This window comes from Balearica regulorum, chromosome 20, assembly GCF_011004875.1.
Source record: "Balearica regulorum gibbericeps isolate bBalReg1 chromosome 20, bBalReg1.pri, whole genome shotgun sequence".
In the NCBI taxonomy this organism is placed as follows: Eukaryota; Metazoa; Chordata; class Aves; order Gruiformes; family Gruidae; genus Balearica; species Balearica regulorum.
The window spans coordinates 2,523,009-2,547,327 of NC_046203.1; the positions used below are offsets into that span (position 1 = coordinate 2,523,009).

General features: G+C 43.4%; 1 protein-coding gene across 11 annotated transcripts in view; it reads left to right on the forward strand.

Annotated features, from left to right (window-relative positions):
• Window positions 1–24,319, forward strand: part of CCDC187 (coiled-coil domain containing 187) — a 41,255-nt gene that overhangs the window by 10,587 nt on the left and 6,349 nt on the right. For all 11 annotated transcript variants that reach the window (XM_075772189.1, XM_075772182.1, XM_075772185.1 and 8 more), the window contains 15 exons: window positions 286–1,034; window positions 1,402–1,493; window positions 1,971–2,650; window positions 3,458–3,557; window positions 8,083–8,273; window positions 14,770–14,876; window positions 15,284–15,394; window positions 16,316–16,419; window positions 17,050–17,183; window positions 17,703–17,848; window positions 17,985–18,172; window positions 18,911–18,998; window positions 19,793–19,969; window positions 20,063–20,241; window positions 24,113–24,297. In XM_075772189.1, coding sequence (XP_075628304.1) covers window positions 286–1,034; window positions 1,402–1,493; window positions 1,971–2,650; window positions 3,458–3,557; window positions 8,083–8,273; window positions 14,770–14,876; window positions 15,284–15,394; window positions 16,316–16,419; window positions 17,050–17,183; window positions 17,703–17,848; window positions 17,985–18,172; window positions 18,911–18,998; window positions 19,793–19,969; window positions 20,063–20,241; window positions 24,113–24,297 — 3,231 coding nt within the window. The remainder of the gene's footprint in view (window positions 1–285; window positions 1,035–1,401; window positions 1,494–1,970; window positions 2,651–3,457; window positions 3,558–8,082; window positions 8,274–14,769; window positions 14,877–15,283; window positions 15,395–16,315; window positions 16,420–17,049; window positions 17,184–17,702; window positions 17,849–17,984; window positions 18,173–18,910; window positions 18,999–19,792; window positions 19,970–20,062; window positions 20,242–24,112; window positions 24,298–24,319) is intronic.

The window sequence follows — 24,319 nt, forward strand, 5'->3', positions numbered from 1 at the left end:
AGGGTTTCACTGCCCATGCATATTAAATTCTGTTTATACTGAAGGGCCACGGACTCCACATCATTTGTGCAACTGACCGCTGCAACTTCAGATTTCACCCTTAGAGATTTATCTTCTCCCAGGAACACTGGAAATGTTACAACAGACATACAAGCCTGGGCTATGCAGACAAATAGTCCTCAGGCCTATGGTAGGAAGCATGTTTTGAGATGCACATGATAGATACAGGAATTGATACATCTCTGAAGTAATAACACCACTGTTGTTTCCAAATGCTTTCCACAGGACCTGGTAGAGGACTTGTAGCAATGCCAGTGACGGAAAACAGCTCTAGAGAAAAGGGAAACGAACCTGTGGGGAAAAGCCTTGAACTCAAAAGCTGTGTGGTTCCCCCCAGCAAGCCTGTTGAAAGGGGCAGCAATGCACCAACCAAGGATACAAAACAAATACTCAGGAACCTGCATTTGCAAAGCCAGTATCATGGTGAACACAGACATACCAGGCTCCCAAAAGATACTGTGAAAGGAAAGGTAGAAGTTCTGCAGCGATACCTAGGGATCCATTTTCCTTCACCTGGACCTCGGGCCATAACTCCCTCTGCCTTCAGTGGAGAAAAGATGCGATCTTCATTAATGAAAGCTGGAGCCAAGCCCAGCAGCTTAGGAAACAGCAGCAGAGGAAAAAGCACATCTCCTCAGAGACAGAAAGACTCAAACAGCCCTGCACAGAAATGGTCTGAGAAAGAAAACCTTAAACACGCTTCAAAGAGGAGGGTAAACGTTAAAAAACCTCATCCCTACAGCCCTGAAATTGTTCAGGAATTTATGTATCGAAAGAATGAAGAAAGAAAGAAGAAAAGCCTAGAAGAGAAAAAGTCTTTGGTGCAGGCCACGGATATGAGAAATAAGAGATTGCAAGAAGTATACAGGAAACAGAAAGAAGCTATTGGAAAGAAAATGTGTTCTGACCAAATGCACAAGCTCATCAGGGACACAGCTTCTGCAGAAGAAAGTCCTCAGTGTAAACTTGAGCAAGTAAGTCATAAAGGAGTGGCAGATTGAAAACCCTCCAATCCTGATCAGTATGGCACCGCGTAGGACCTGATACACTTCATACAAATGCTTTGAAGTGTCAGGGAGAAAAAAGTTTTATCTGGAAAAACACAGCAATTAACTTCTAATTGCGGTGAGAACTACTGGGCTCATTAGGGAGGCTGAACCCTGGACTGTAGGGCCAAAAGCCTAGAAATCTCCATTGCTTGAGCTAAAAAACCAGATTTGTTGTTTGGTACATGCAGTTTTCCAGTTACATGAACCAATTCTTAAGCGGAACAGAAGCCAAATATTACCGTCATGTTGCCTAGCTATTTAGTGCTTACACTAACGGTCACTTCTGTTTCAGGAGCAAACCAGTGGTGGAATCCTGGAGAGGAGTTTCACGGCCTGGCTGGATAAAACATCCTGTACTCTATTAAGTAAAGATCACAGAGGCAGGTACTCAGACATAAAAAGCATCCTAGGAAGCCTCTTTCTCAGCACACGCTGCAGACTTTTCTCAGGATTCTGTTGTAACCTATAAAAAATAGAGCAACGGCCTAATGTATTATCACATCTCACCTTACCATCAGCCTCACCGCACCCTAGTCCAGCGCAGTTACAGATCCTGGGAGCATCTGGGAGTGCTTTTGAGCATGGAAGGAGACCAATGCTCTGGCTATCCAGGTTGAGGCAAACTTTTCAGCCTGCTTTTATGCTTTGTATTTTTAAAGAATAATTATTCCTTGCCAGCCCCAGGCTGATTCTTGTCTGCATTTATCAGCAGTTCATGCTCCATCCTGAATCTATCATTTGCAAATGTATCTACCGACAGGGAAACCCGCTTCTTGTTGTTTTGTGAAGCACTCTAGCTGAGGATACTGGTTTGCGCAGAAAACTTTATAACCTGACAGTTTTCCTTTTTTGTTTAAACAGGAGTCAGCTACTAGAAACGGTTCAATCACCTAAAAAAAGAGCAGCATTAGCTTCTCCAGCACCACTGGAATCCAAATGCTTGTTTCTGAGTCCTCTGAAATGGGAAGACTTGAGGGACTGCTCTCCCTCAGCTCTGCACACACCTTCTCTGAGCTTTTTCCTTCCTCAGAAAAATGCAAAACCTTACTCCAAGAATTTGACTTCTGATCTGTCTCCGTACAGAAGTAAACAGGATCGAGTGAAAGCCATACATAATCTATCCAAGGAACTTGCAGAAAAGATTGAGATAGCAACTAAGAGACTGAATGAAGCAAGCAGGGTTAAAGACTCTACTGACAAAACATTGACAGAGACAACTTCGGACCTTTTCAATGAGTCTTCGTCTGTCCCAGAGCCTGAGACATGCAAGCACGAGCAAGACAGGACAATGACTGTACAAATGCTTCTGGACACCCCAGATCCTGATGAGTTATGTGTGTCATCAGATAGGGAATTTCATGGACTGGGCAGGATTAGCCTTGTGGGTAGCACTGAGGGAAAAACAGCCCTGGACAGAGAGAAGGAAATACCCACTCCTTTGCCTGAAGGGAGTACTGCGAGCCAGGAATTACTATGGATCACTCATAGCGCAGGACAAAGGCATCTCGACCCCGGGGGAGACGTGAGCAACACATTGAAAGGTAGATCATGTTGACACAATGCAACAGGGAGGCTCAGATGCCATGGCCCAAATCTTTCAAAGCTACGAAAGCCGTATTTAAGCCTGATACCCCTTGGCTATTGGAAGTGTTGTGTCTTGGAAAACCCCCAAGCAGTGGGTCTTCTAGGCTATATCGATACTGCTCGGAGGGAGCAGTTGCTGGAGCCTTGAGTGTTTGCAGGCTTGTTCTCTGCACAGCTCACAAATCTAATGCCAAGAAGAGTGAGAGGTGCCCTCAGCAAGCAGCACAGGCAGCCTAGGCAGCAGCAAATACAAATATCAAGCCACACGCTGTTCAGTATCTTTATATCAGTAGGGCAGAACCATGAAATTTCAGCAAATCTCAGATCAGAAAGTGGCCAGAATGTTAGCAGTGAGTAACTCTTCTTACATGTCTGTTTGGTTAGCACTGAAGTCTGTCAGTTCCTCTGTGACTTGGGGCTGAAGTAGGGGCTATCACATTAAGAAGTATGATCTAGCTTGGGTAAAGATCTAATTACTTTCTTCTCCCCTTATTTCACCTGTGCAACTACATCTCTTATTTTTATCTGTGACTTTGCCACTGATTTTGTATGCATCGCTTCACCTTCTGGTGCCTAGGCTTTCCCAGAAGTAAGAAAGGAATTATAAACCTAACCCTGTGTACTTAGAAAACTGTGGATAAGAAGAGCTATATGGAAGTTAAGTACTTACACATAAAAAGGCACAGAATAGATGTCAAAGCTTGGGCCATTTCATTTCTACAAAGAGCATATTTATTAAATGCCTTCATTTGTCTTTTTAAAAGGTTTTCCTGCGAATAAGAGCTCTGAGGTGGACATAAGCCTATTGCATGAAAAGCCAATAACCAGTCCAGCCTCTCCATCTCACAGAGTCCTCGCTAGAAGGTAAACAAATTTGGATATATTATTCTCTGCTAAATGCACCACACACGCACGTAGTTAAAATAAATAGCACCAATTCAGCATGGAGCCAGCCTGCTTTTTATTCCTTACCCAGCGAATTGCCAAGTAGGCAGATTTTGACACAAGATATACTGAAAGAGGGAACCACCTAGCTGTAGAGAGCTGGAAGATCAATAGGAAAGGTTCAGCTGGGGTTTTTTGGAGAGAAGGATCTCTCCTACAGGAGTTTTGCCCTCGATGCAACCTCCCAGCAGCATGCGGAGGCTGGGAGCAGACCGGGGGAACTCCTTCTCTCCAGCCAAGCCCGGCCCCGCCTGTCTGAGGGCGCTCTGCCTTTCCCGCCCCCGGGCGGACCTTGGGTCCCCGCCGGGCCGGGCCGGGGGGAGCTGCGGCCGCCAGGTGGCGCCATGAGCCCGCCGCCGCGGAGTCACCGGGGCCGCTCGCTGCGCGCCCCTCCGCGCCTGCGGAGTCACCGCCCCCCCGGGAGCGGGAGGGCCAGCGAGCCCCGCTCAGAGCTCTGTGTTTGGAAGGTAGCCCCTAGCCCGCGCCTCCCTCCCCACCCCAGCATGAACCCTCAGTATTTTAACGCATGGCATTGGCAGGAGAGTAAATTGATTGTCTTTAAGAGTACCTAGTTAAATCTCCACTGATCTCCTTTTTGCAGGGGATTAAAGAGTGATTTAATCAACTGAATACTATACACTTATTTTTAGTAATTGTTTTCACTCACTTTGCTCCAAAAGTGGGTGAAAAATTCTGATTGCTGCAGCTCTACAGGTTGTGTCCAAGTGGAGCAACACCTACTCACAAACATTAAGTTTCCTTGGACAGGACACGTGTCAGAGCATGGTGATTATTATGAAAAATAGGTTTCGAAGCAGGAAGTTTCGAAAAAAAGGATTACATTAACATAGGTTGTTTTCAGTCAGCATACGTTAATTAAATGTTTAATGTAAATGGCAGTTGATAGAAGACCCTTTGCATTTAGCCTGTATCTTAGCAAAGACATATACGTATAACTGCCCCAGGTGGGTCATCTCTGGTGACAGGGAGGACCACGAAGGGACCTGTTAGTTCAGATGCAATCACTAACGGCAAACCAGGCCGTGCCCCTGTCCAGCCATGGAGAAGGACGAAGCCAGAGTCCCCACAGGGGACACACATCCCTTTGCAGAGAGGTCTTCCCTTAGAGAATAAATCCCCTGAGCCCTAGGCGATTAAATATGACCTGGACAGGCATTACCAAAGAAAGGACGCGTGTGCAGCAAACTGGCCACCGTGTCCCCAACTTCCCATTCAGGGCGAAGGATGAGGAGCTGGTGCTGCAGGATTCCTGCCCAGGCGGGGACAACGTGGCTCTGCTTGACAGGCAGGTCACTGCTGTCTGGGGCTGAGCTGGCTGTGCCAACTGACTTGCAGTTAAAACTCCAGAAAGCTCTAGGGGGAAAAAGAGCTGTTTTGTTAACTGAAGGCAGGATATAAGGCACAGCATTCTTTTTCAGAAGATTGTTTACAGCTTTACAGTGCAAAGTAAACAAGAGGAAAATGAAAATTGGAGAGCTAAGTCGAGACAGCTCAGTTTACCAAAGTTATGAACAGTAATTACTGGAATTACTGAGTTAAAACCCTGTTCTTTGTGCACAACTACCACATTCACAAAGGCTGGGCTGATTTCTACTCTGAGAGATCAGTTGCAAGGATTATGGAGCTGTTCTGTCACAGAAGATGGCAAATGCATAAAACATGAGCACTCAGCACTCAGAGCGTGCAGTGAAGAGAGTCAGAGCTGCGTGTGCGCTGCACCGTAGAGAGCGCAGCCCACCAGTCTGAAGAAAATGGTGGGGTCCATTACTCTTGTCTTGATGTGTGTGTGCTTATATGCAACTCTAATTCACAGTAATGGAAGGTAGGTGCAGAACCCCCATGGGCCCCGAAGGGAATAGCCCCTCAGCTGTAATGGACAAGCATCAGACAAAGTAGAAATAAGACAGATTGCACTGATCTCCTGAACAATGCAATTACTGAGAAAGCAAAGCTCCCGTGTGTTTGAGCAGCGGAGTCAAACAAAGTCCTCAGAGCATCACAGAAAAAAAAACCCCACCAATAAAACCTCTCAAAAAATAAATCACAACCCTGTTGCAAGTGCTGTTTCAAAAGATGTGGAGAGCTACTCACAGATAAAATACCACTGTATTTAGAGATTAGAAGTGGAAAGTGTTGCTATGTTGTAAACAACTCCAGACTCGTCTCCTGTGGGTTGAGGGCTTCCTCTGATGCAGCAGTAGAGACAGTAAGGGGACAATATGATCAGACACAAAGTCCCATGGTAAAGGAACACCTGTGTGTTCAGGATCGACTGAGGAACACAATTTCCAGGGTCATCATTTCTCCTGCTCCAGACCCAACTGTGCTGTGAGTGCATGAAGTCCATAGGGGGGAGTGTTAGCAGGGAGCGAAGGAAGTCCGTCTCTTGACTAGTGTACAAAACTTTACAGGACTCTGCTAACAGGCGGGAATGTGCTGTGTTCTTAGGCCTTGGTAAATCCATGCATGTATAGCTCATCTAGGTTAGAAAATGTGCTAGTAAAAGTGGCTGAATTGGGTCTATGCTCTGACTTGCACTGTTGCTACCAGTGATTATGAGTTATCAGTCTGCAGTTGACTACAATAGATATTCTCTTCAAGAGTTCATCTAAACAAAGCCACCTGTTAAAAACCGTTTGCCAGCCTCATTCACAAATACAAAACATCCAGTGTTACAAAATCAGCACTCGTGAACATGATCTTATCCACAGCCAGTTTCAACAGCAGTTTTGTGTTTACATGTTTAATTATAGCTGCGAAAACAGTGACTCCTGTTCATGCAAGAAATCCCGCAGGTGCCTCTTTCCATAAGAAATGTTCCCATTTCATGCACGGCTGCTCTGCAGTCTGCAGGGGCGGCTGACGGAGATTTGTTGCTAATGCTAATGACTCACTGATGGGAATTCTCCAAACCGCCAGAAAAGTGTATGCAAGTTCATCCTTATTTTGATTCGGTTACCTATATAAGTGGCTTTCTGTTACATTCTTGAAAGTCAAAAAGTTCATAACGTTTTGCCGTAAGCTCAGATTTGAAAGCGCTCTGGGCAGCCTGGCGGGCTAGGGCAGAGGAAGCAGCCGCCAGGCAGAGGCCTGATGCCCTGAGACAGGGAGCTCTCGGATCACAGCTCTGCCTCCTACTGCAGATCCAAGAACCCTTTCTCTTTAGCGGATGCAAATCCAAAGAGCCTCCTCTGGGAACTGTGATGGTTTATGCCTGCTGCAGAGCTGGTTGTGGCTGGAGGAGAGGCGTTGCTGCCCACTCCTGTTAATCCCAGTATTTTCTGTAGAATCTGCATTGACTTCCACCGATGCTGGCAGTAGCCTTCCCAGGAAACAGGCAGGGTTGGATTTGGACCTTGGCATCAGTCTTTCCAAACAGAAGGAGGCATTTCTCAAGAGCCAAGGGAAACAGTGGCATTGACTAAAAAACTTAACACAACACAAATGCAGAAACAATACTCAGTGCATTTGCCCAACAAATATTAGAACTGCTTTTCAAGAAATCCCTGTTAGATCTTATCTTTTTCTCTCATCCACCTTTGTTCCCACGTTCTGAAGACTATATCCAAGACACGTTAGTGGAAGCTGTTCTAATCGTTTTAGCAGTTTCTGGGTCATGAAAAACAAAGAAAAGCTTATTAATGAGAAAAATGAAATGAGATTTCCCTAAGCTGATTGCCGATTAAAAAAAAAAAAAAATTTCCACGTTCATTTTTCTGTATAAAAAGGAAAACATCTGTCGCCATTTCAATGTGTCTCAGTGTCTCTGCCTGTGTTTCAGCTGAGGTTTGATCAATAAATGCCCATTTTCACACCTTCCTTCCTAATCTTTTGAGTTAAGCTCAGATAGTTACAGATCAAAACAAAGTAAAACCAGTTAGCTGAGATCTTCATCAGGACTTTGGGACGTGGTGCCAACATTATTTTGAAATATTAAAGTATATATAGCAAATCATGCTCAGCACATGTTCCAGAAATGCTGGAACAGAGATCAGTACTTTCTGTTTCTAAAGATTTCAGAAAACTTTGCCAAGGATCAGAGCTAGATTGTGCAACCAAGTCCTAACAATGGCACGGATTGTACAATGCAGCCCTCATAAATTAAGCTTCAAACTGCAAGGTTGCTGTTTCTACTTTCCACCAGGTTGAAAAATATCCAGCTCTTCCAGAGCTGTATTTAGAGTAGGTAAAGACAAGTGGTGTTAGCTTTCCTGACCAGATCAAGGTACAAGGGGATTTTGTACATTGGTAGGTATGATTTTTCAGTGAGTCTTTTGTTTCCATTTAACAAAATTTAATAAATAACAGCTTTCTTAAAATGAAATAACCTCTTTTTTTTTTTTTTTTTTTACTTCAAAAGATTGCTTATACTCATGAACAATCTAAAAAGCTCTGAGTAATTGTTGTTGTTACCTTGACACAGTCCACAGGAAGAACTCACAGCTGAGAGGAATCACTACCTGTGTGAGACTGTTTTCAAAGTTCAGAGTCAAGAGGAAATTGCCAACTGGTCTCCCAGAGGGACCCTGAGGACCCCGGACAGCCTCAGCTTACAGTCCCCTGCCGCTCGGAGCCCTGGAGCTGAGACTCACCATGGCTTTGAGCAGGACTTTGGTAAGGTGGCATTTCCCAAAGCGTCAGAGCACAGTGGTTACTCAGTGCCCTCCCAAGATACGTCTTATGCTATTGCAAAAGAATGAGTAGTCCCTTCATTGCAAGAGAATTCTTGCTAACGGTTCTGACTAGGACTGGAAAAACTTTTAGGGTAAGGGGGAATGTCAAATAGCTGGTTCGTGTTCCAGATTTCAAAGGTGAAAAATGAAAAAATGGCCAATCTAACAGATACACCCCACTAAACAATGCAATAGAAATGCTTTGCGTTTTCCACGCAGTGCGGTGCTGTCTCACAGGTCTGAATTCACCAGGGTGTCACCTCACAGCTTGCTCCTGTGCTGAATGACACAGCAACAGCTACAGACGGCCCCCAAAAGAACAAACCCCTCGCAGACCAGAGCCCATTTACCAGCACTTTGCAGCTTCATCTGAAGGTCTCAAGGACCTTTGCAATTAATTCTTCATAATTACCACATCAGATAAGTGTGGGATATTGTTGTAAATGTACACCAAGACACATCAAGGCACGGAACATTTACAGGTGTTAACAAAGGATGCAGGGTGAATGGAGAGATCTGCTCGAGGGTGCTGCAGAGCTGGCCAAGGCAAGGGTGGGGTGCAGGGTATCGCCACTTCTGCTCACAACAAATGTTTGCATAGAAACAAGGGAAGGTCTGTGGCCGAAAGGGTTAAATGGCAAACAGTAACATGCAGGCCACTCAGAATGAAGAGATCTCTGCTTGCTTCCACCAAACAGTAGCAGATGGTGCATTGTTTTAAGGGCTTTTCCGAGACAAAAGAACAAGATCAGATAACCTTTCCTCAAAGAGGGTACTTACAAAAAGCCTTTGCTCTTATTAAGGATTCTTCATTGTTTTCCCCACAAAATTTTATATGTAATATTGGATTTTGAGGTGGTGGAGAAGCCAGCGTTGTTTACTATGCTTCTTCCCACCCCCCAGGGATGAGGAGGGCATCTGACATGATTGGACAGTAAGTCTGTTGTCTGAAGTGTTTACCATAAGCAGAAGACATTGTATTTATTTAATATTAATAACTAAGGGTCCCAATTCTGGAAGCTATCTGGCAAAAAGACCCTGCCATCCGCTATTCACCACATGAACAGTAGGAGCTGCTGCCTCATGTCTATGCCAGGAGAGACCTTTACCTTCTCTGAGCATCTGCAGGAGCTGACAGCGTTTGAGCGAGCTCAAGCCCAAGGTTTGACCATAAGCCAGCAGTTCCACTACGGGCCATGTTGCTGCAGATGAGGCACAGAACTGTCATCCTGAAGACAATGTGGGTTTAAAATATGGGTCACAAGTGGATCCGTTCGCCACTCTTGTCAGGAAAAGGGCATTCAGATGCAAGGCTGTATTGTCTGCTATAATGCATCACACCAGGAGTTGATTCTGTTCTCTTTCACAGAACACACAAGTCCCCGTGCACATGCAGCATAATGTGTAATTATACAACTGCTGCAAAAGAGAAATATTTACCTTTTAAAGATACATGCACCACCTAATGCTAATTTCTATGCTAAAGAGATGAAAAATTTTCTGTAGTAAACATACTTGACAAAATAACAAATTTCATTTTCAAACATAATAAAACCAGTATAAGAAGCAGATATTCATGAAATATTTGTAACTATTTATTGCCTGGAGTAAGACAGTGAACCTGTTCTGAACAGCTGAATTTTCTTTTTAAACACAGCCAGCATAAAATCCAGAATTACAAATGCTATAAGCACATGCTGTGATGAACACAAATCATCTCCACAGGCATCACTAGCAAGTAATTCACGTAGGTCTTACAGGCATCTCTAATCAGTTTAGGCACAAAACTTGGAATAACCAAGCGAGCTGATGAGGAACTGGTTTGCACAGTCTGCTTATCTCAGAGACACCACTACATCAGATCTTTCTATCATTCCTGCCAGACCACCAGGTCTCTTCCACAGGGAGCTGAGGAGATGAGCTGTACTTTCCTTGATACTGCAGCACACCCCCTGAATACAGCCCACAGTACCCAAGTTTCCGTATCATTATTAAATAAGGGAACTAGGTGATCTAAGAAAACATTTTTCCTGTGCCCCTTCCTACAGCCTTGCAACTGGACTATGAGGCAGATTGAACTAAATGAGCCAGAAAGCTCATTTCATCAGGCCAGACTCTGAAGTTTTTCCTTTTTTGTATTTCAGAAACAAGGTTTAAGCTGAAATTCATTGTTAAAAAAGTATTTTCTAAATGTTGAAGCTTAAGCATAGGTACTGGTTTAAAGTAATTGGCATTAGAAAAGCAAATGGCATGCTTTCCATTATTCTTAAAATGCAGAATTTTAACCTGGACTACAAAGAAAATATATTCAGACGTAACATCTTTCCCCTTAACTGCTGATTGACGTATTTTCTCATATCACTAGAGGGAGCTGGCTTCTTGCTTGTAGCAGAGGGAGAAATGATTAAATTAGTGGGATCAGCAAAGAAGTGTAACAGCATGGTTTCAGCTAATTGTCCTCTGATTGATAGTTTTGAGGTAAGACAGCTCTTCGTGTTTTGCTTCAAAATCTCACACTGCCTTTTGTACTTCACAAAGCTTCTGCCTGGTGAAGCTTCAGTGAGCTCCATCATCAGCCTCCAAACATCCCTGAAGTTGTCTGCAATGATGGCAGCGTTGAAGCATAGCATGCTGCTTGACTCTGTGACAGGCACCATGAGAATTGCTCTTGAGAATTGCTTTCACTTCCTTTGATACCAGTTTTCTCCCTCTGAACTAGTTTCTTTCCATACCCTCAGAGTCTGTATTTGCACTGCTTAATAGCTGGCTGATAAATCATCCTATAGCCTGTGTGCGCACAAAAAGTCAGGACTTTGTCCCTCTCCATGCTGCTACTCCATAGTGTGCTGTTACTTGCAAAATACCACTGCAAAGCATCTGGACACACATGCGCATTTCTTGCTCTGCACGGTCCAGTGTTGCTTTGCCATACAGGTTGGGGCTTTGGTATCTGTATTGCAAGTGTAGTGGGTTGAGGGAATTTAGTATAATTGATGAGTAATAGAAGGATCATTCCAAGGAAATTCAGGATTCTGATTAGGTCCAGATTCAGGCCCAGCTCTCTCTTGCTAGTCTGCAGCAAGAGCTGCTCTGCTGCTCTGGATGTGACATGCCACACGTGGGAGGGGCAGCAGCAGGGTGAGGTATTGCCATGTGCTGCAACATCTGGCTGGAAGCTGAACTCTGGCCAACCCTCCGCACTAGAGGATTTAGATATAAACACAAAATATGGGGAGGACAGGAGCAGCACAGGCAACATTAATCCCCTTGTTTAGCAAGCAGCTACTCTCCAATGGCAAGTGGGTTACCAGACGTATTTATAGAGGAGAGAAGAAACTGATTCAGCAGGCGTGGAAATAGAGATTCTCCAAGGTACTCAAGAATGCAGCTGAGCCCATTGATTTTCCTGCATAAACAAGTGTAGCCTTCAAGTTTAGAAAACTCTTGCTTAGGGATTGCTCTTGGCTCACAGGTCTTGCTGAAGAAGAGCCAAACAGCCATCCTGTCGCCTGTGCTGCATTTCTCGGTTGTAATCAGGAGTTAGCAAACCTCTTTTCTGCATCTCCATTTACCTGTCATCACTACAGCTCAGTTCTTGCATGCTAACAAAGTACTGAAATGCCCGGGTGGTATTCCACCCATCCTTTCCCTTCTCTGAACAGCATTCTACAATAATAAAGCAATTGAGCTAGGACAGTAACTTTGGAGGGGAAGGATTGCCCTGACCTGGGTATCAAACAGGTTAATTCCTTCTGGATCTGTTGCTCCATTCCACAGCAGCCTTTCAGGACTCTTTATGCCCCATCTTCATACACCTCCAGGCAATAATGTAGTCAAAGTTGTGCTTGCATCTCCAGTTGCAAGTACATATTTTTGTAATAACTGGTTTGGACTGATTGCTGACATGGGCAGAAAGAGAAAAAGCTGTCCTTGAGGAAAGCAGCAGTAAGTGCTTCTGCCTAGCTTCAAGTGATTAGAAAAATGAGACTTTTAGCCCAGCTTTTTTAATTATATGTCACAGAGATTCTACAGGGTTTTACTGAGATTCTGCAGGTGCAGCAGAAAGTGATTTAATAAATAGCTTTTTTTTTTTTTTAAAGACTGAGCATATGTGCATTGAAGCTATCTGGGTATGCAGTAAAATGCCATTCATCATAACGTAAGAGGACGTGAAATTTAGCCAGATGGTATTTTCTTTAAAGCAGCATGTGGCAACACAAGAAATGCATCTGGAAATAGCCACAATTAGGAAAATTATGTTCAAAAGGAGTGAAAACAGATCAGAACAAACTTTTTATTCACTTTGAGATCAATACTATTGGTCAGGCTTAGAGCAGAACAACAATAACGTTGTTCAGTTTGAGGCACAAACTGAAAATACTTCCCAGTTTTAAACTATGTTCTAATAGATTCCCATACTTTAGAATGGCCAGATATTAGTATTAAAAGCTACTAAGACACCTTAGCAACCATAAATTTAGCTTGTACTTTTTTTTTTTTTATAAAATGACCTTATTTGTTAATATTGAAGAAGGCATTGTTATCTGGCTTTTGAAAGTGATGAGCTGTCTGTATACCTGCTGAAGGACTGTCTTTTTTCTATTACATTGCTTAAAACCAGTAATAAAACTTCCCCATAGAAACAAAAGCTCTCTCACCCACAGGATTTTCCTAAATATAACATTTCACAAAATCAGCTCTGGTAACTATAAGCATTAAAGAGTCTGAATCAGTCCTCAAATTTAGAAAGACTGGGTTAAACTAAAAATCTTTTTAAAAGCATGAACTCTTTATTGGGCATGTGATTTCTGGGTAATTCAGTATGATTTTGCCTTTTCAAACAACCCTCCAGAATAAGGAGAGACACACTAATGAAATAAAAGATGAGATTTTCATCCAGTCTCTTGATTCTGAAAAGCAGGGGGTTAAGGAAAGCCTCCTATAGTAACACTGTAAGAACTAAGTGAAATTTGCAGTCAAGCTGTTTATAAAACCACAGCAGCATTCTAATAGAAAATCTGCATCAGGCTTGAAGCATTAACATTTTATTTTACTCACATCCACATGAACACAAAAAGCATCCGGGCATGCAAAGAAGCCCACAACTCTGCTCCTTCCACATTAAAGATCCTTCAGTATTTAAAGCAAAACTAAACCTTGCATGTTGTGGGCTTATCCTGAGGCATGGGGTAATTTGGATTCAGACAATTGGCATAGGGATACAGATTTTATCTGAAGTTTCCAAGTCCAACCTATTTCTATTTATGACACACATTTCAATTCATTTATGACTCTGGTTGCTGTGACAGTGGCACAGCACAGAGTAAACACGCAACCTGTTTGCATAAGCTTAGCAATTCATCTGAGAAGCTCAAAGCAGCCAAGAACATATCACTGGTAAACATTACATCACCTGTACTGTAAAAGACAGACAGGAGAGTTATAATAAGGAAGTAGCAGTGAAATGGGTGCACCTGGAACAAGATTTGTTTTCCCCACTTAAAAGCAAAAGTTTTTTTCCATGGGTTTGTCTCCCCTTGTGACGAGAGAGAAATCAAGCCTGCACCCCCGTACAGGGAGAAGCTGCAAGATGGAGGGAGCGCGTGTGATGCTGCTAGAGTTCCCATAGAGGTGACCAGGTTGGGAAGCTTTTCTTCTTTTGTAACTGGTGGGTCTGATCCTGTTGGTGCAGTGAAGGAGCAGTGGGAGCAAGAGTGGCCATAGCTCATGCTCTGGACTTCGGGCTTACAATGGGAATTGCTCCCCAGTCCTTCCCCTTCCCAGCATAGGCCCTCTTGAGTCCTACCTCTTCCCCTCTCCCCAATACTTGCAGGACTTTACGTTAACAGATTTATTGACAGGATGTAGGTAGTGACATTTTCCTTCTTCAGATATGATAGAAGTAAATGTATGCAGAGAAGTTATTCCAGGAATAAAGGCAGATGTCAAATTTGGGAGGCTTCCAAAACAGGCCCAGGGAGGATTCAAAAGGAAAATGCAGTTCGGAACAATGTTCACATCCCACCTTTCCCTTTTGGCAATCCCCTGTTTACGTCTACGCATGAGGACTCAGGCATGTTTTGAGCAGTACAGCCAGACCTGAAATGCAGTAGAGAATGCTGAGGAGCAGATGCCCTGGGACCTCACTGAAAATATCATGATGCTGTTAGATTATTTACAAGGTGTGCTGGCCTCAGTGGTAAGCCAGCAAGCCAGCCCTGCTGGCAAAACATTTAGCAAATGCCTAAATCCCCAAGGACTTTGACAGTGTAGAAACACAGGCAGCACCTGGAATCTGAAGGAATCTGCTTCCACTGCCTCCCTCTGGTAAATTCTGATACTTTCTTTCACCAGCATCTATTAAATGGAGCACAAATTATTTTCTTTGTATTTTTTTTAAATTAAGACACAGTGACTGTTAATGCCTATTTCCTAAGCTTCTGCAGGTGAGGGACACCCTAGCTACACAGCACTGGAAGAGAAACACAGGAGCCATCTGGACAATTTGAAGCAAACCTCCCTACTACTGGCTCATAAACTGAAGGTACAGTAAGCAACCTATACAACAAGCAAAGAGCAACTCCAGTTCTTCTATCCCAGGAAAAAAGGTGCTAATTATCCCTGCATTCAGGTGTATGCAGGCTGTAATCAGTTTGCATCAGCTGACTCTGCATCAGGTTTATAAAGCCCATGTAGTCACGAGGGAGGAGTGTCAACCTTAATTTGATAGTTGGGGATCCTATTTTATCACTGGTGGGGAAGAATGCATTGTTCTGCTGCAGCCAAAGCAAGAGTTTGTACTGCCTTCCAAAGGCAGCAGGATGCAACAGGAGTTGGTGGCACAATACCTGTGCTGCCTTCTCAGAGTTTGCTGCCCTTTGGTCCCCCAGCTCTGATGACTCATATGACTTGGTTAAAATATCATTTATAGCATGTCCTTTCCTAATGCAGGCCCACCAGCTCCAGCAGAAGCAGCAGCTTACAGTGCTGAGGGAGAAAGCAAAGCTAGAGGTTCAAGAAAGCCAGAGGTTTTTGAGTGACCTGCTTCAGCACAATCCAGAGGTAAGTTATCATTTCAGATCCTGTGCTACTGCTTCTGGAGTCAGCAAAATGTTCCTACAATCCCCACTGCTTTTTTTTTTTTTTTCTTTCCCCACTTAAGAGTGCCTTAATCAAAAGGGGTTTTTTTAATTGATAAAACCTGTAGATTAGAGTAACTCTTTGGAAGTGCCCAGGTCTCTCTAACAGAGTCCCTTAGGCTGTAATTTGGACTGCGATCTGGAATCACTTAGGTACTGCAGCTTTTGGTGTCCATGGCTGGTTTTGCTGTAATATCAAGAAGAGAGTTTTTAAGTACTGGAATTAATTACTGTGATACTTACTCAGGCATGAGAGCCTAGTGAGATGCTAATCTTGACCAAAAAGTATCCTTTTAAAAAAAGAAAAATTTTTTTTTTAGCATGCTACTCATTTGCAGCCTCAGATTCTGAAGTTAGCTGGGAACTGATGGACTTCAGTGCCTGTTTGATAGAATAGGCATTCAGCCCCACATATTTAAACACAAGCTTAGACCTCGTGTGCAATTCCAAGCTTTCGTTACATCGTTGAGAGTATTTGCTTTGGAGGATACTTTAGCTCAATTAATGCCCCAATGTGTTTGAACAGTTCAGACAGAAGTAATCTCTGTCTGTTTGTTTTTAAAGCCCTTAAGGATGAACACAGTACCCCAACTCCCATGAAAGCAGCTCTAAATATGCAACAGTTAGTAAGCTGTTATACTATCTTACTTCCATATGCCCACATAGCTATTTCACTGTGAGTAGTATACAGCTCATTAGTTAATCCAACTCTTTAGGAATTATTGACATATGAAAAGCATTATCTACAATGAAGGGCTTTCTCCAGAGGATGAGGGAAGAACTCTTAAAAGTTCTGACTTTCAAATAGATCATTCAGGTCTATGGACAATTTCTGCATTTGCAGGAGTGCAGTAGCTCCAAAGGCGATTTTTCTTCTGTGCCAAGATTGGACCATGCACAGGAAATGTGGAGAGGACACCAATTGGCAGGTGATAACACAGCTGGCAGGTATGGAAGGCAGTATATAATGAGGCACTCCGATGGTTTAGCCTGTGGTTTGACTGTATGAATGACTTGAGGCTCTAGAGCATTTGCACTGTGCATGGTTTCTAAATTGGACGTTCATTTCATGTACGTGGCTGTCACAGTCTTTGACTATAGCCTAAACATTTTACTCAATCAGAACTCTGATGTGAAGAATCAATCTTTGCAATACAATCTTTCTACTCTGATTTATGCACAAATTAGAATATAAACACTTTTGTTGTGGGTGATCTTGCTTTTTTTCTTTTTTTTAAGGTAGAAGCCCCTTTGAAACTTGTGGGGAAAATACAATTTTCCTTATTTTGCTTTACTATTATATACCTTAGTATGAATGGGAATAATGTACGTGCACACTTTTACATTCATTTAAAGTGGGATAGATTAAAGACTTGAAAATTGCTTCTAGAATTTCATGGATACAATTACCAGAAAGGAACTTTGCACAGGTAAAACTTCCAATATTGCATTAAAATGAGCACCATGCTAGTTTGAAAAAGATTCAGCTTCCACAGAGGACTTCACTATGAAAGTTAGGAATTGAAATAGTATCTCTGACTGCAATAAGAAAATATTTCCTTCCTTTCTTACCTTCAGTAATCAAGAGACATGTTCACTGAAACAACCTGCATTGAAGACAGAAAGAGATCGCAGTCCAATGGATTCCAAAATAGTGGGAGAAAGAAAACCTCTGGGAGGAAGGGGTTCATATTGCTCAGTGCTTCAAGGAGGTGAACACCCAGTTACAGGATCTGGTGGTATTGGGCAAACACCACCACTTCCTAGCGTGGCATGAGAAACAGTATCCAGGGACCGGAACACAGAATCACAAATTTCACTAATTTTCTAACTGATTTTGAAAATTTTGACCTAAATATTTATTTTCACTATGCATATTTAAACCATAGCAATCTTCCTTTGTGCTCCTGACACTTCTACAGAAAATAATCTTGGGAGTTGGAAATTATTTACGCTATTTATAACCCCTTTCTTTTTACCTCTTTACCATGATTTCACTTGAAAGTAAAGTTGGTGTTCACAATTTGCTCCTGTAAGTGGACTGCTGTGGGGTGGTTCCCCTCAGGCTCCCGCCAAGGGCAGTGCTTGGGCCTGGCCGCCAAAACTGTGCAAAGGCGCCTTGAATTTGGGAATGGACGTAACTGGTGTGCTGTGGGAACTGTTTTGAGGGTCTCTTTTACTTCTGCTACAGTGAAATCTTTCACTTACAGTGACTTAAATTTTCTTTTCAGGATTCTTGCCAGCAGAGCATGGGGAGCCAGTGCATGACCATCAAACCTTGAATCTGTTGTCACCTGCCGTGAATCTTCCCTGTCAGGAGACCTCTGCGGGGGACAACTCTGACGAGAGCAGCGAACAGGCCAGCTCTGACAGCCAAGTAACACCAGCTGGCTCCTGCTAGTGTGGGGGGTGTTTGGGTTTTTAGGGGTTTTCTTTGGCTCTTAGTCCCCATGTCAAACTCATCACCTGCATGGCACTTCTCCAACAAACATGACGCTCTGCTCTGTCCCCAGTGGAGCGAAGTCGGCCAGCACTATGGAGGCTCCAGAACCTTCTGCTGTTTCAGCTTGGCCATGGTGGAGCAGTGTCTGAGGGGAGAAGAACTGCGAGCTCGACACCAGGCTGCCCTCCTCAAGCTCCGCAAAAAAGCTCTCCAGGAGAAGGCCAGGGCCGAGCTGGCCTGGCTGGGCCACCAGAAACGGTGAGGGGGAGATGTGTGGGCAGGACAGCACAGGCCTGCCCTGACTGGGACAGGTCCCTCAGCAGGAGGTGGAGGTGCTGCTGTCTGCTCAGAGGAAGAAAAACTGTCCTGGCTCAGGGGAAAGAGCAAATATAAAGTCTTTCTCTTACAGAATAAGTGCGGGTAAAGTAGAAGGAGAGGAGTCTGCATGGTTGTATTCTCCCCAGAGCACAGTCGAGCTCCCTACTGCAGCCTCTTTCAGGCGTGGTGTGAGCCCCCCCCTCAGCGCAGGCTGAGGCCCTGTTGGGGACAGTGTGAGGCATCCCTCAGCGCAGGCTGAGGCCCCGTTGGGGACAGTGTGAGCCCCCTTGGTGTGAGCCCCCCCTCAGCGCAGGCTGAGGCCCTGTTGGGGACAGTGTGAGCCCCCTTGGTGCGAGGTGTCCCTCAGTGCTGGCTGGGCTGAGGTGCCATGTGGGGTACAGCTTGAGCCCCCCAGTGCATGGCGTCCCTCCTCAGTTGGTGCTGAGCGCTCACGGAATTCTGGCTGACTTGGGAGAGGTCCAGGCAATATGGCCCCAGGGTGGTGAGGTGTCCCCCAAATCTAGCAGAACTTTCTGCAGAGCCTTCCATAGCTACTGCTGCTTTTACAGCTGCTTTGAGAGGAGCTTTGCTCTTATCCCTGGCACTGCTTTCTGAAGAGCATTAAATCGACAGCATTTCATTGTGTGATTGTGATCCCCACCCTTCTCTGGTCTCCAGCTGTCTGGAAAACCTGCAAGATAGTAAGGGAGCCTCTGCCATGGCCGCAAAGCAGCGCAAAATCCTAACGGAGCTGAAACAGGAGCAGGTAATGCTGCAGCAAGAGGAGCTGGATTTCATCTTGTAAAGTGGGAGGATGCAACTTGGGGAGGTGCCTGGAGCTGCTGGAGCAAGTGGGGTTTGTTTTTAAAAAAAGTCACTGGTGTCACTTCATATGCATTATTCTGTTTTGCTTCCTACATTCAGTGAGGTGTTTTTTGTGCCAAAGTCAGCAGTCTATAAATCTTAGAGAAAAGAAAACACCTCTTTTTTTTTCCTGCTACACTGTTACTGTGGATTTTTCTATTTGTGCCATAGCAAACAGGTCATATAATGTAGGTTTCCACTGATTTATGCAGATTTATGCTTCTGATGTTGAAATATATTAATCTGACAGCTAATCTTATAGGCTCGGTTCCCCCCACTATGGAGACGAATGCTGGGCTCATAATTACACTTGGTAATCAGAAAATTTCTGTCCTACTCCTTATGTAGCACAAGCTTCTCCCTTACTTCAAGGCACTCTTGTGCAAACCACAAGCATCCTGTAGTTTTGAATAACCTGAAGATAATTAATTTCCAAAGGTCTCACTTCTTGGAGACACCCCATCATCCAGGCAGTGAAACATCCCCTAAACTGCCATCAGTTTTTACAGGTAACCCCCAGTCACCACTAGTGAAAAAGAAAACTGGAAAAATTGTTTTCAAAAAGGAACAAAACCTGCATCTTGAATTTTCAGGATGTTTTGTGAGTAATATTGCCTTATGTTAAGACTATGCACATTAAGTAGGTCTTTTTTCTGTTATCTTAGTTCTTATGCTCCTTTCTTCTGCTTTGCGTAGGTGGAAATCCAGCACCTGCAAAATGTCTACAGGGCAGCACATCGAGAAAGAAAGCTTTTATTAAAGCAGCAAAGAGAAATTTTAATGATGCAGCATTCAACAGCACAACTCCAGGAAAAGCTGCATCATTTGACTGCAAAGCAAGAGGTTATTAAGTCACAGTCACTAGATGTCTTGGTGGGTTTTTTGAGTGGATAACAACTGAAGTCAGAGCTGATGCTACAGCTAAGGAACCCAGGTGAACCCTTATGTATTACCTTTTCCTTTCAGCTTACAAGGAGTCCAGCAACTGAAGAAGCAATAAAGTTAAACACAATGAGATTTATTTCTAGCCGAAAATTACACTCATCCTCAGCAGAGTCTACAGCCCACCCACAAAGGCCTGATCTGTCAGGGAACAGAGAGAGTTGCATCCAGCTAAAGAATAAACAAAGCAAGAAATATGAGGGGTAAGTAAAATCCTTTCCACAGTGAGAGCTGAAGATAAGAACCAATCCAATGGAGAAGACAGAAGCAGTTATGCCATGGAATCACAGAATGATTTGGGTGGGAAGTGACCTTAAAACCCATCTAGTTCCACCCCCCTGCTATGGGCAGGGACACCCTCCACTAGCCCAGGTTGCCCAAAGCCCCATCCAACCTGGCCTTGAACACTGCCAGGGAGCCAGGGGCAGCCACAGCTTCTCTGGGCAACCTGTGCCAGGGCCTCAGCACCCTCACAGGGAAGGATTTCTTCCCCAGATCTCATCTCCATCTCCCCTCCTGCAGCTCAAGGCCATTCCCCCTTGCCCTGTCACCCCATCTCCTTGTAAACAGTCCCAGGATGGGATGCAGCCCAGGACACGGCTGGCTTTCCGGGCTGCAAACGCACACTGCCGGCTCATGTTGAGCTTCTTGTCCCCCAACACCCCAAGTCCTTCTCCTCAGGGCTGCTCTCAATCCATTCTCCGCCCAGCCTGTATTGGACTGGGATTGCCCCAACTCACGTGCAGGACCTTGCACTTGGTCTTGTTGAACTTCATGCAGTTTGCACAGGCCCACCTCTCCAGCCTGTCCAGGTCCCTCTGGATGGCATCCCTTCCCTCCAGGTGCTGTCAACAGCACCACACAGCTTGGTGTCATTAGCAAACTTGCTGAGGGTGCGCTCGATCATGTCAAATATGACAAATATGTCCTAGATAATTGTGTGAGCTTTAAATGCTCCCAAGAGGGAATTTTATATTAAGTTTAGTAAACCTCTGCATTCAAGTAGTTGATGCATCAAGATCACTGTTTATCATTCTGAGCACTATTGCCTCAGTTTGTTTGCGTGTCCTCCATATGTCCAACCTACCAACTCATGTCCAAAACAGTAAGCTCCTTGGGACAGGGACCAGCTTTTTGCAACGTATGTCAGCAGCACTAAGTAAATTGTCTGGATCCATAGCAGGAGATCCTTACTACATTCTTCAGGTAGAATACATTCATCATATCAATATGTCAATAAGAATAGTGTATTTATTTCAAATTTTTCCATTCTTTAAAAAGATGACCAACCCTTCTGTGCAGGGGGAAAAGTGTTTTAAGTAAACTCTTGAATTCTACTAGAAAGTTGTTTGAGTCAGTATTTACACCAACTGTACTCTTTATCAGGGACTGCTTCTGATGTGTAAAAAAAAAAACAAACAAAAAAAAACCAAAAAAAAACCCCAAACCAAAAACCCAACAAAATTCCTGGTGGTTACAGGGAGTTACATTATGATCTCAGTACTTCTGTATATCACAAATATGAGCTCCTTCAATAGAACAAGCTAAATCTGAGCCTTAATCCTGAATTTTAGAGAGTCTATGTACATGTATATATCTGTCTGTGTCTCTATTCATATATATGTAATAATGTAGTACTGTGATTTGGGTTCATGACTAGAACAAGTCTGTTTCATGCTGAAAAGGGCCATGTTGGTCTGTTAATGTAAGCTTAATACAGCCCCTTCCCTGTGCACTGGGTAATAAACTACTTAATCCTGCGTGCAAAAGGTGGAGTAATATTTTTTTCCCCAGGCAGTTGTGCTTTTGTTAGAATGGCTCCATACTCTTCCACTCAGCGTCACAATCCTCTGGGCTTGAAGCAAGCCAATCGTTGCAAATGTATATATTAATTTTAAATTCTGCATTTTTGTGCAGGTAGGTAAACACCTGTTACAATGATTAGCTGCGCTGTAAAACATTAAACAGTGTTGTCTAAGTCTGTGGGACTGGGGCCTGTCATTGCAATGTTAGGAACGAATGTAGCTTTGACATCAGGCATAGGTAAGTTAATTTACGTAGCATTAATAACCAGGATATTTTTAAATGATGCTATACAACAGCTAATGATAATTCACATTTTAATGATGGCTTTTAACTACAACCTCTTTGCAACTATAGATTAATTAAACTTCAAAATACCCATATGGAACACATAGAACTGTATTGATTTAATTGGTGAAATTCACTCCTTTGTCATCCTCTGGCTCTAATCCTACATGTCTCTCAGCCCCTCTGAGCAGGTTTCTGTTTCGCTTAGGATTTAACCACAGAAGGCTTTTGTACTACACGGGGCTTAATTTTCCGCTTAATTTTCCGCGTAGAGGTGTCATATAAAACGCTCGTAGCCAGAGGTAGTTCAGGAGTTGGGTCAGACTGTTCTGAGGAAGTGCTGGCCTCCTGTTCCCCAGGCACCGCATCCCCAGCGTCCCCGTTGGCTTCCCCCTGAGCAGTGCGGTGAGGACCCAGCAGTACCCACACTGCTCAGAAGAGCAGTCTTCCAAAGCAGGCTCAGATGAACAACAATCTAGTGCGCTTCAGAAAAAAAAAAATACAAATGCAGTTAAAGACAAATATGTATCTATATGGATTAAAAAGTAACCCCTCTCATTCAGTGTTACCCAGACATTTAGCAGACTGGTGAGTCAGGTTTGTGCATTTCCTTAAGTCCCCACAGGGAAAGGCTTTCAAATAAATCCCTGCATGGAACTGATCTATAATTCATGGCATTATTGATTACAAGTCATGGAAATCTTTAAAAGGTTTCTTGGCTGTGCTTTCACTTCTTATTACTGACAAGCCTGCCCATAGGAGAACAGTGAATATTAGTGTCAGTCTAGAGCAGACAGAGCCTGGTGGAACTCACAAGGCACCCAAACCCTGCGTGATTGCATATAGATCCCTTTCCTATCTAAGAGTGCAGAGTGGTAATTTTGCTAATTATCCACCAGTGCAGGTATGTTCATATTTTATACTGATCAGGAAGATAGTTAATAAGCAGGGCTGTAAGGGGATAGAAAGGGTTGGGAGATACTTCTAAAAATGAAAGCAAACTGAAATAATAAATTACTGACATGCAGAAAAAGTTGCTGGTTTGGGGTTTTGTTAATGGATATTAAATATCAGAAACAAGGAATACAGAAACTTGTAATTATTATAAATGGACAAGCTTTTAACTAAGAATTGGGAATATATCTTCTGAATTGGGATACTTATTTTGAAGTCCTTAAACATTAATGGTGTTGAACGCTCTATAGGCCTGCTTTTTTTCACATTTAAAAAAGAATTACATAGGGATTTAGTTTCTAGACACTGTCATATTGTTAATTTTAATCTATTGAATATATTTAACTTTTTAAACTGTTATTGGAGTTCAAAAAACCCACCAAACCAACAACCAAAAAAACAATAAAAGCAAACCAAAACCCCCCCATGTAGATCACTTTTTTCTGGACAGAATAACTTAACTGTGTATTCTAGAACTTGTACCACTAATGGAAAAGCCTGTGAGTATGGATTGTGTTGCCTTGTCTTTTGCAGTAAGGAGACTTTAGAAAGCTCAAAGTCACTATCATAATCAGTATCTGATGTCCCAAATATCCATAAAGTTGTGAAGCTGTATTTAAAGTGGAAAATTTAATGGAATCTGTTGGAATCTAATACTGTATCATTGATGGGAAATGGAGGAGGCATACAGGTTCAGCGTTCGACCCTGGTTTTGCCTTTACAGTGCTGATGATTTCTTCGGTCTCCTCCTATTCTTGTCTGTGAAGATTAGAAACTTGACTATATAAAATACAGTATCAAGTGAGAGGGAGGGGAATGGAGAAATAAATAAGCTATTTGGAGTGCTTGTGGCTTTACTAATTTGCTGGTTTATAAACATATGTGCATGTGAGCACTCTACAGGTACTATCAAGCACTACCAGAAGAGTTTAATTCATACCTTTATTGACTTCACATAGATTTGTCATGATTAACTTGGGAACATGAAAACAACTCCCAATCATTAATTCTTTGTCTAACTGTTTACAGCTTTTCTACTGAGAGCAAGAAAACACTGGTACAATACCAGGACCAGGCAGAGGAACCTCCAGGTTTGGAGCAGTCCCTTGGTGTGCAAGGTCCTGATGTGTCGGAAACGGTAGCTGAGAAAGTGTGCAGTGCTACGAGTCAAACCACAGGCTCGGTCTTTATGATTAAAGATTGTACAAACACAGGTATCCGATAAACAAGACTTAT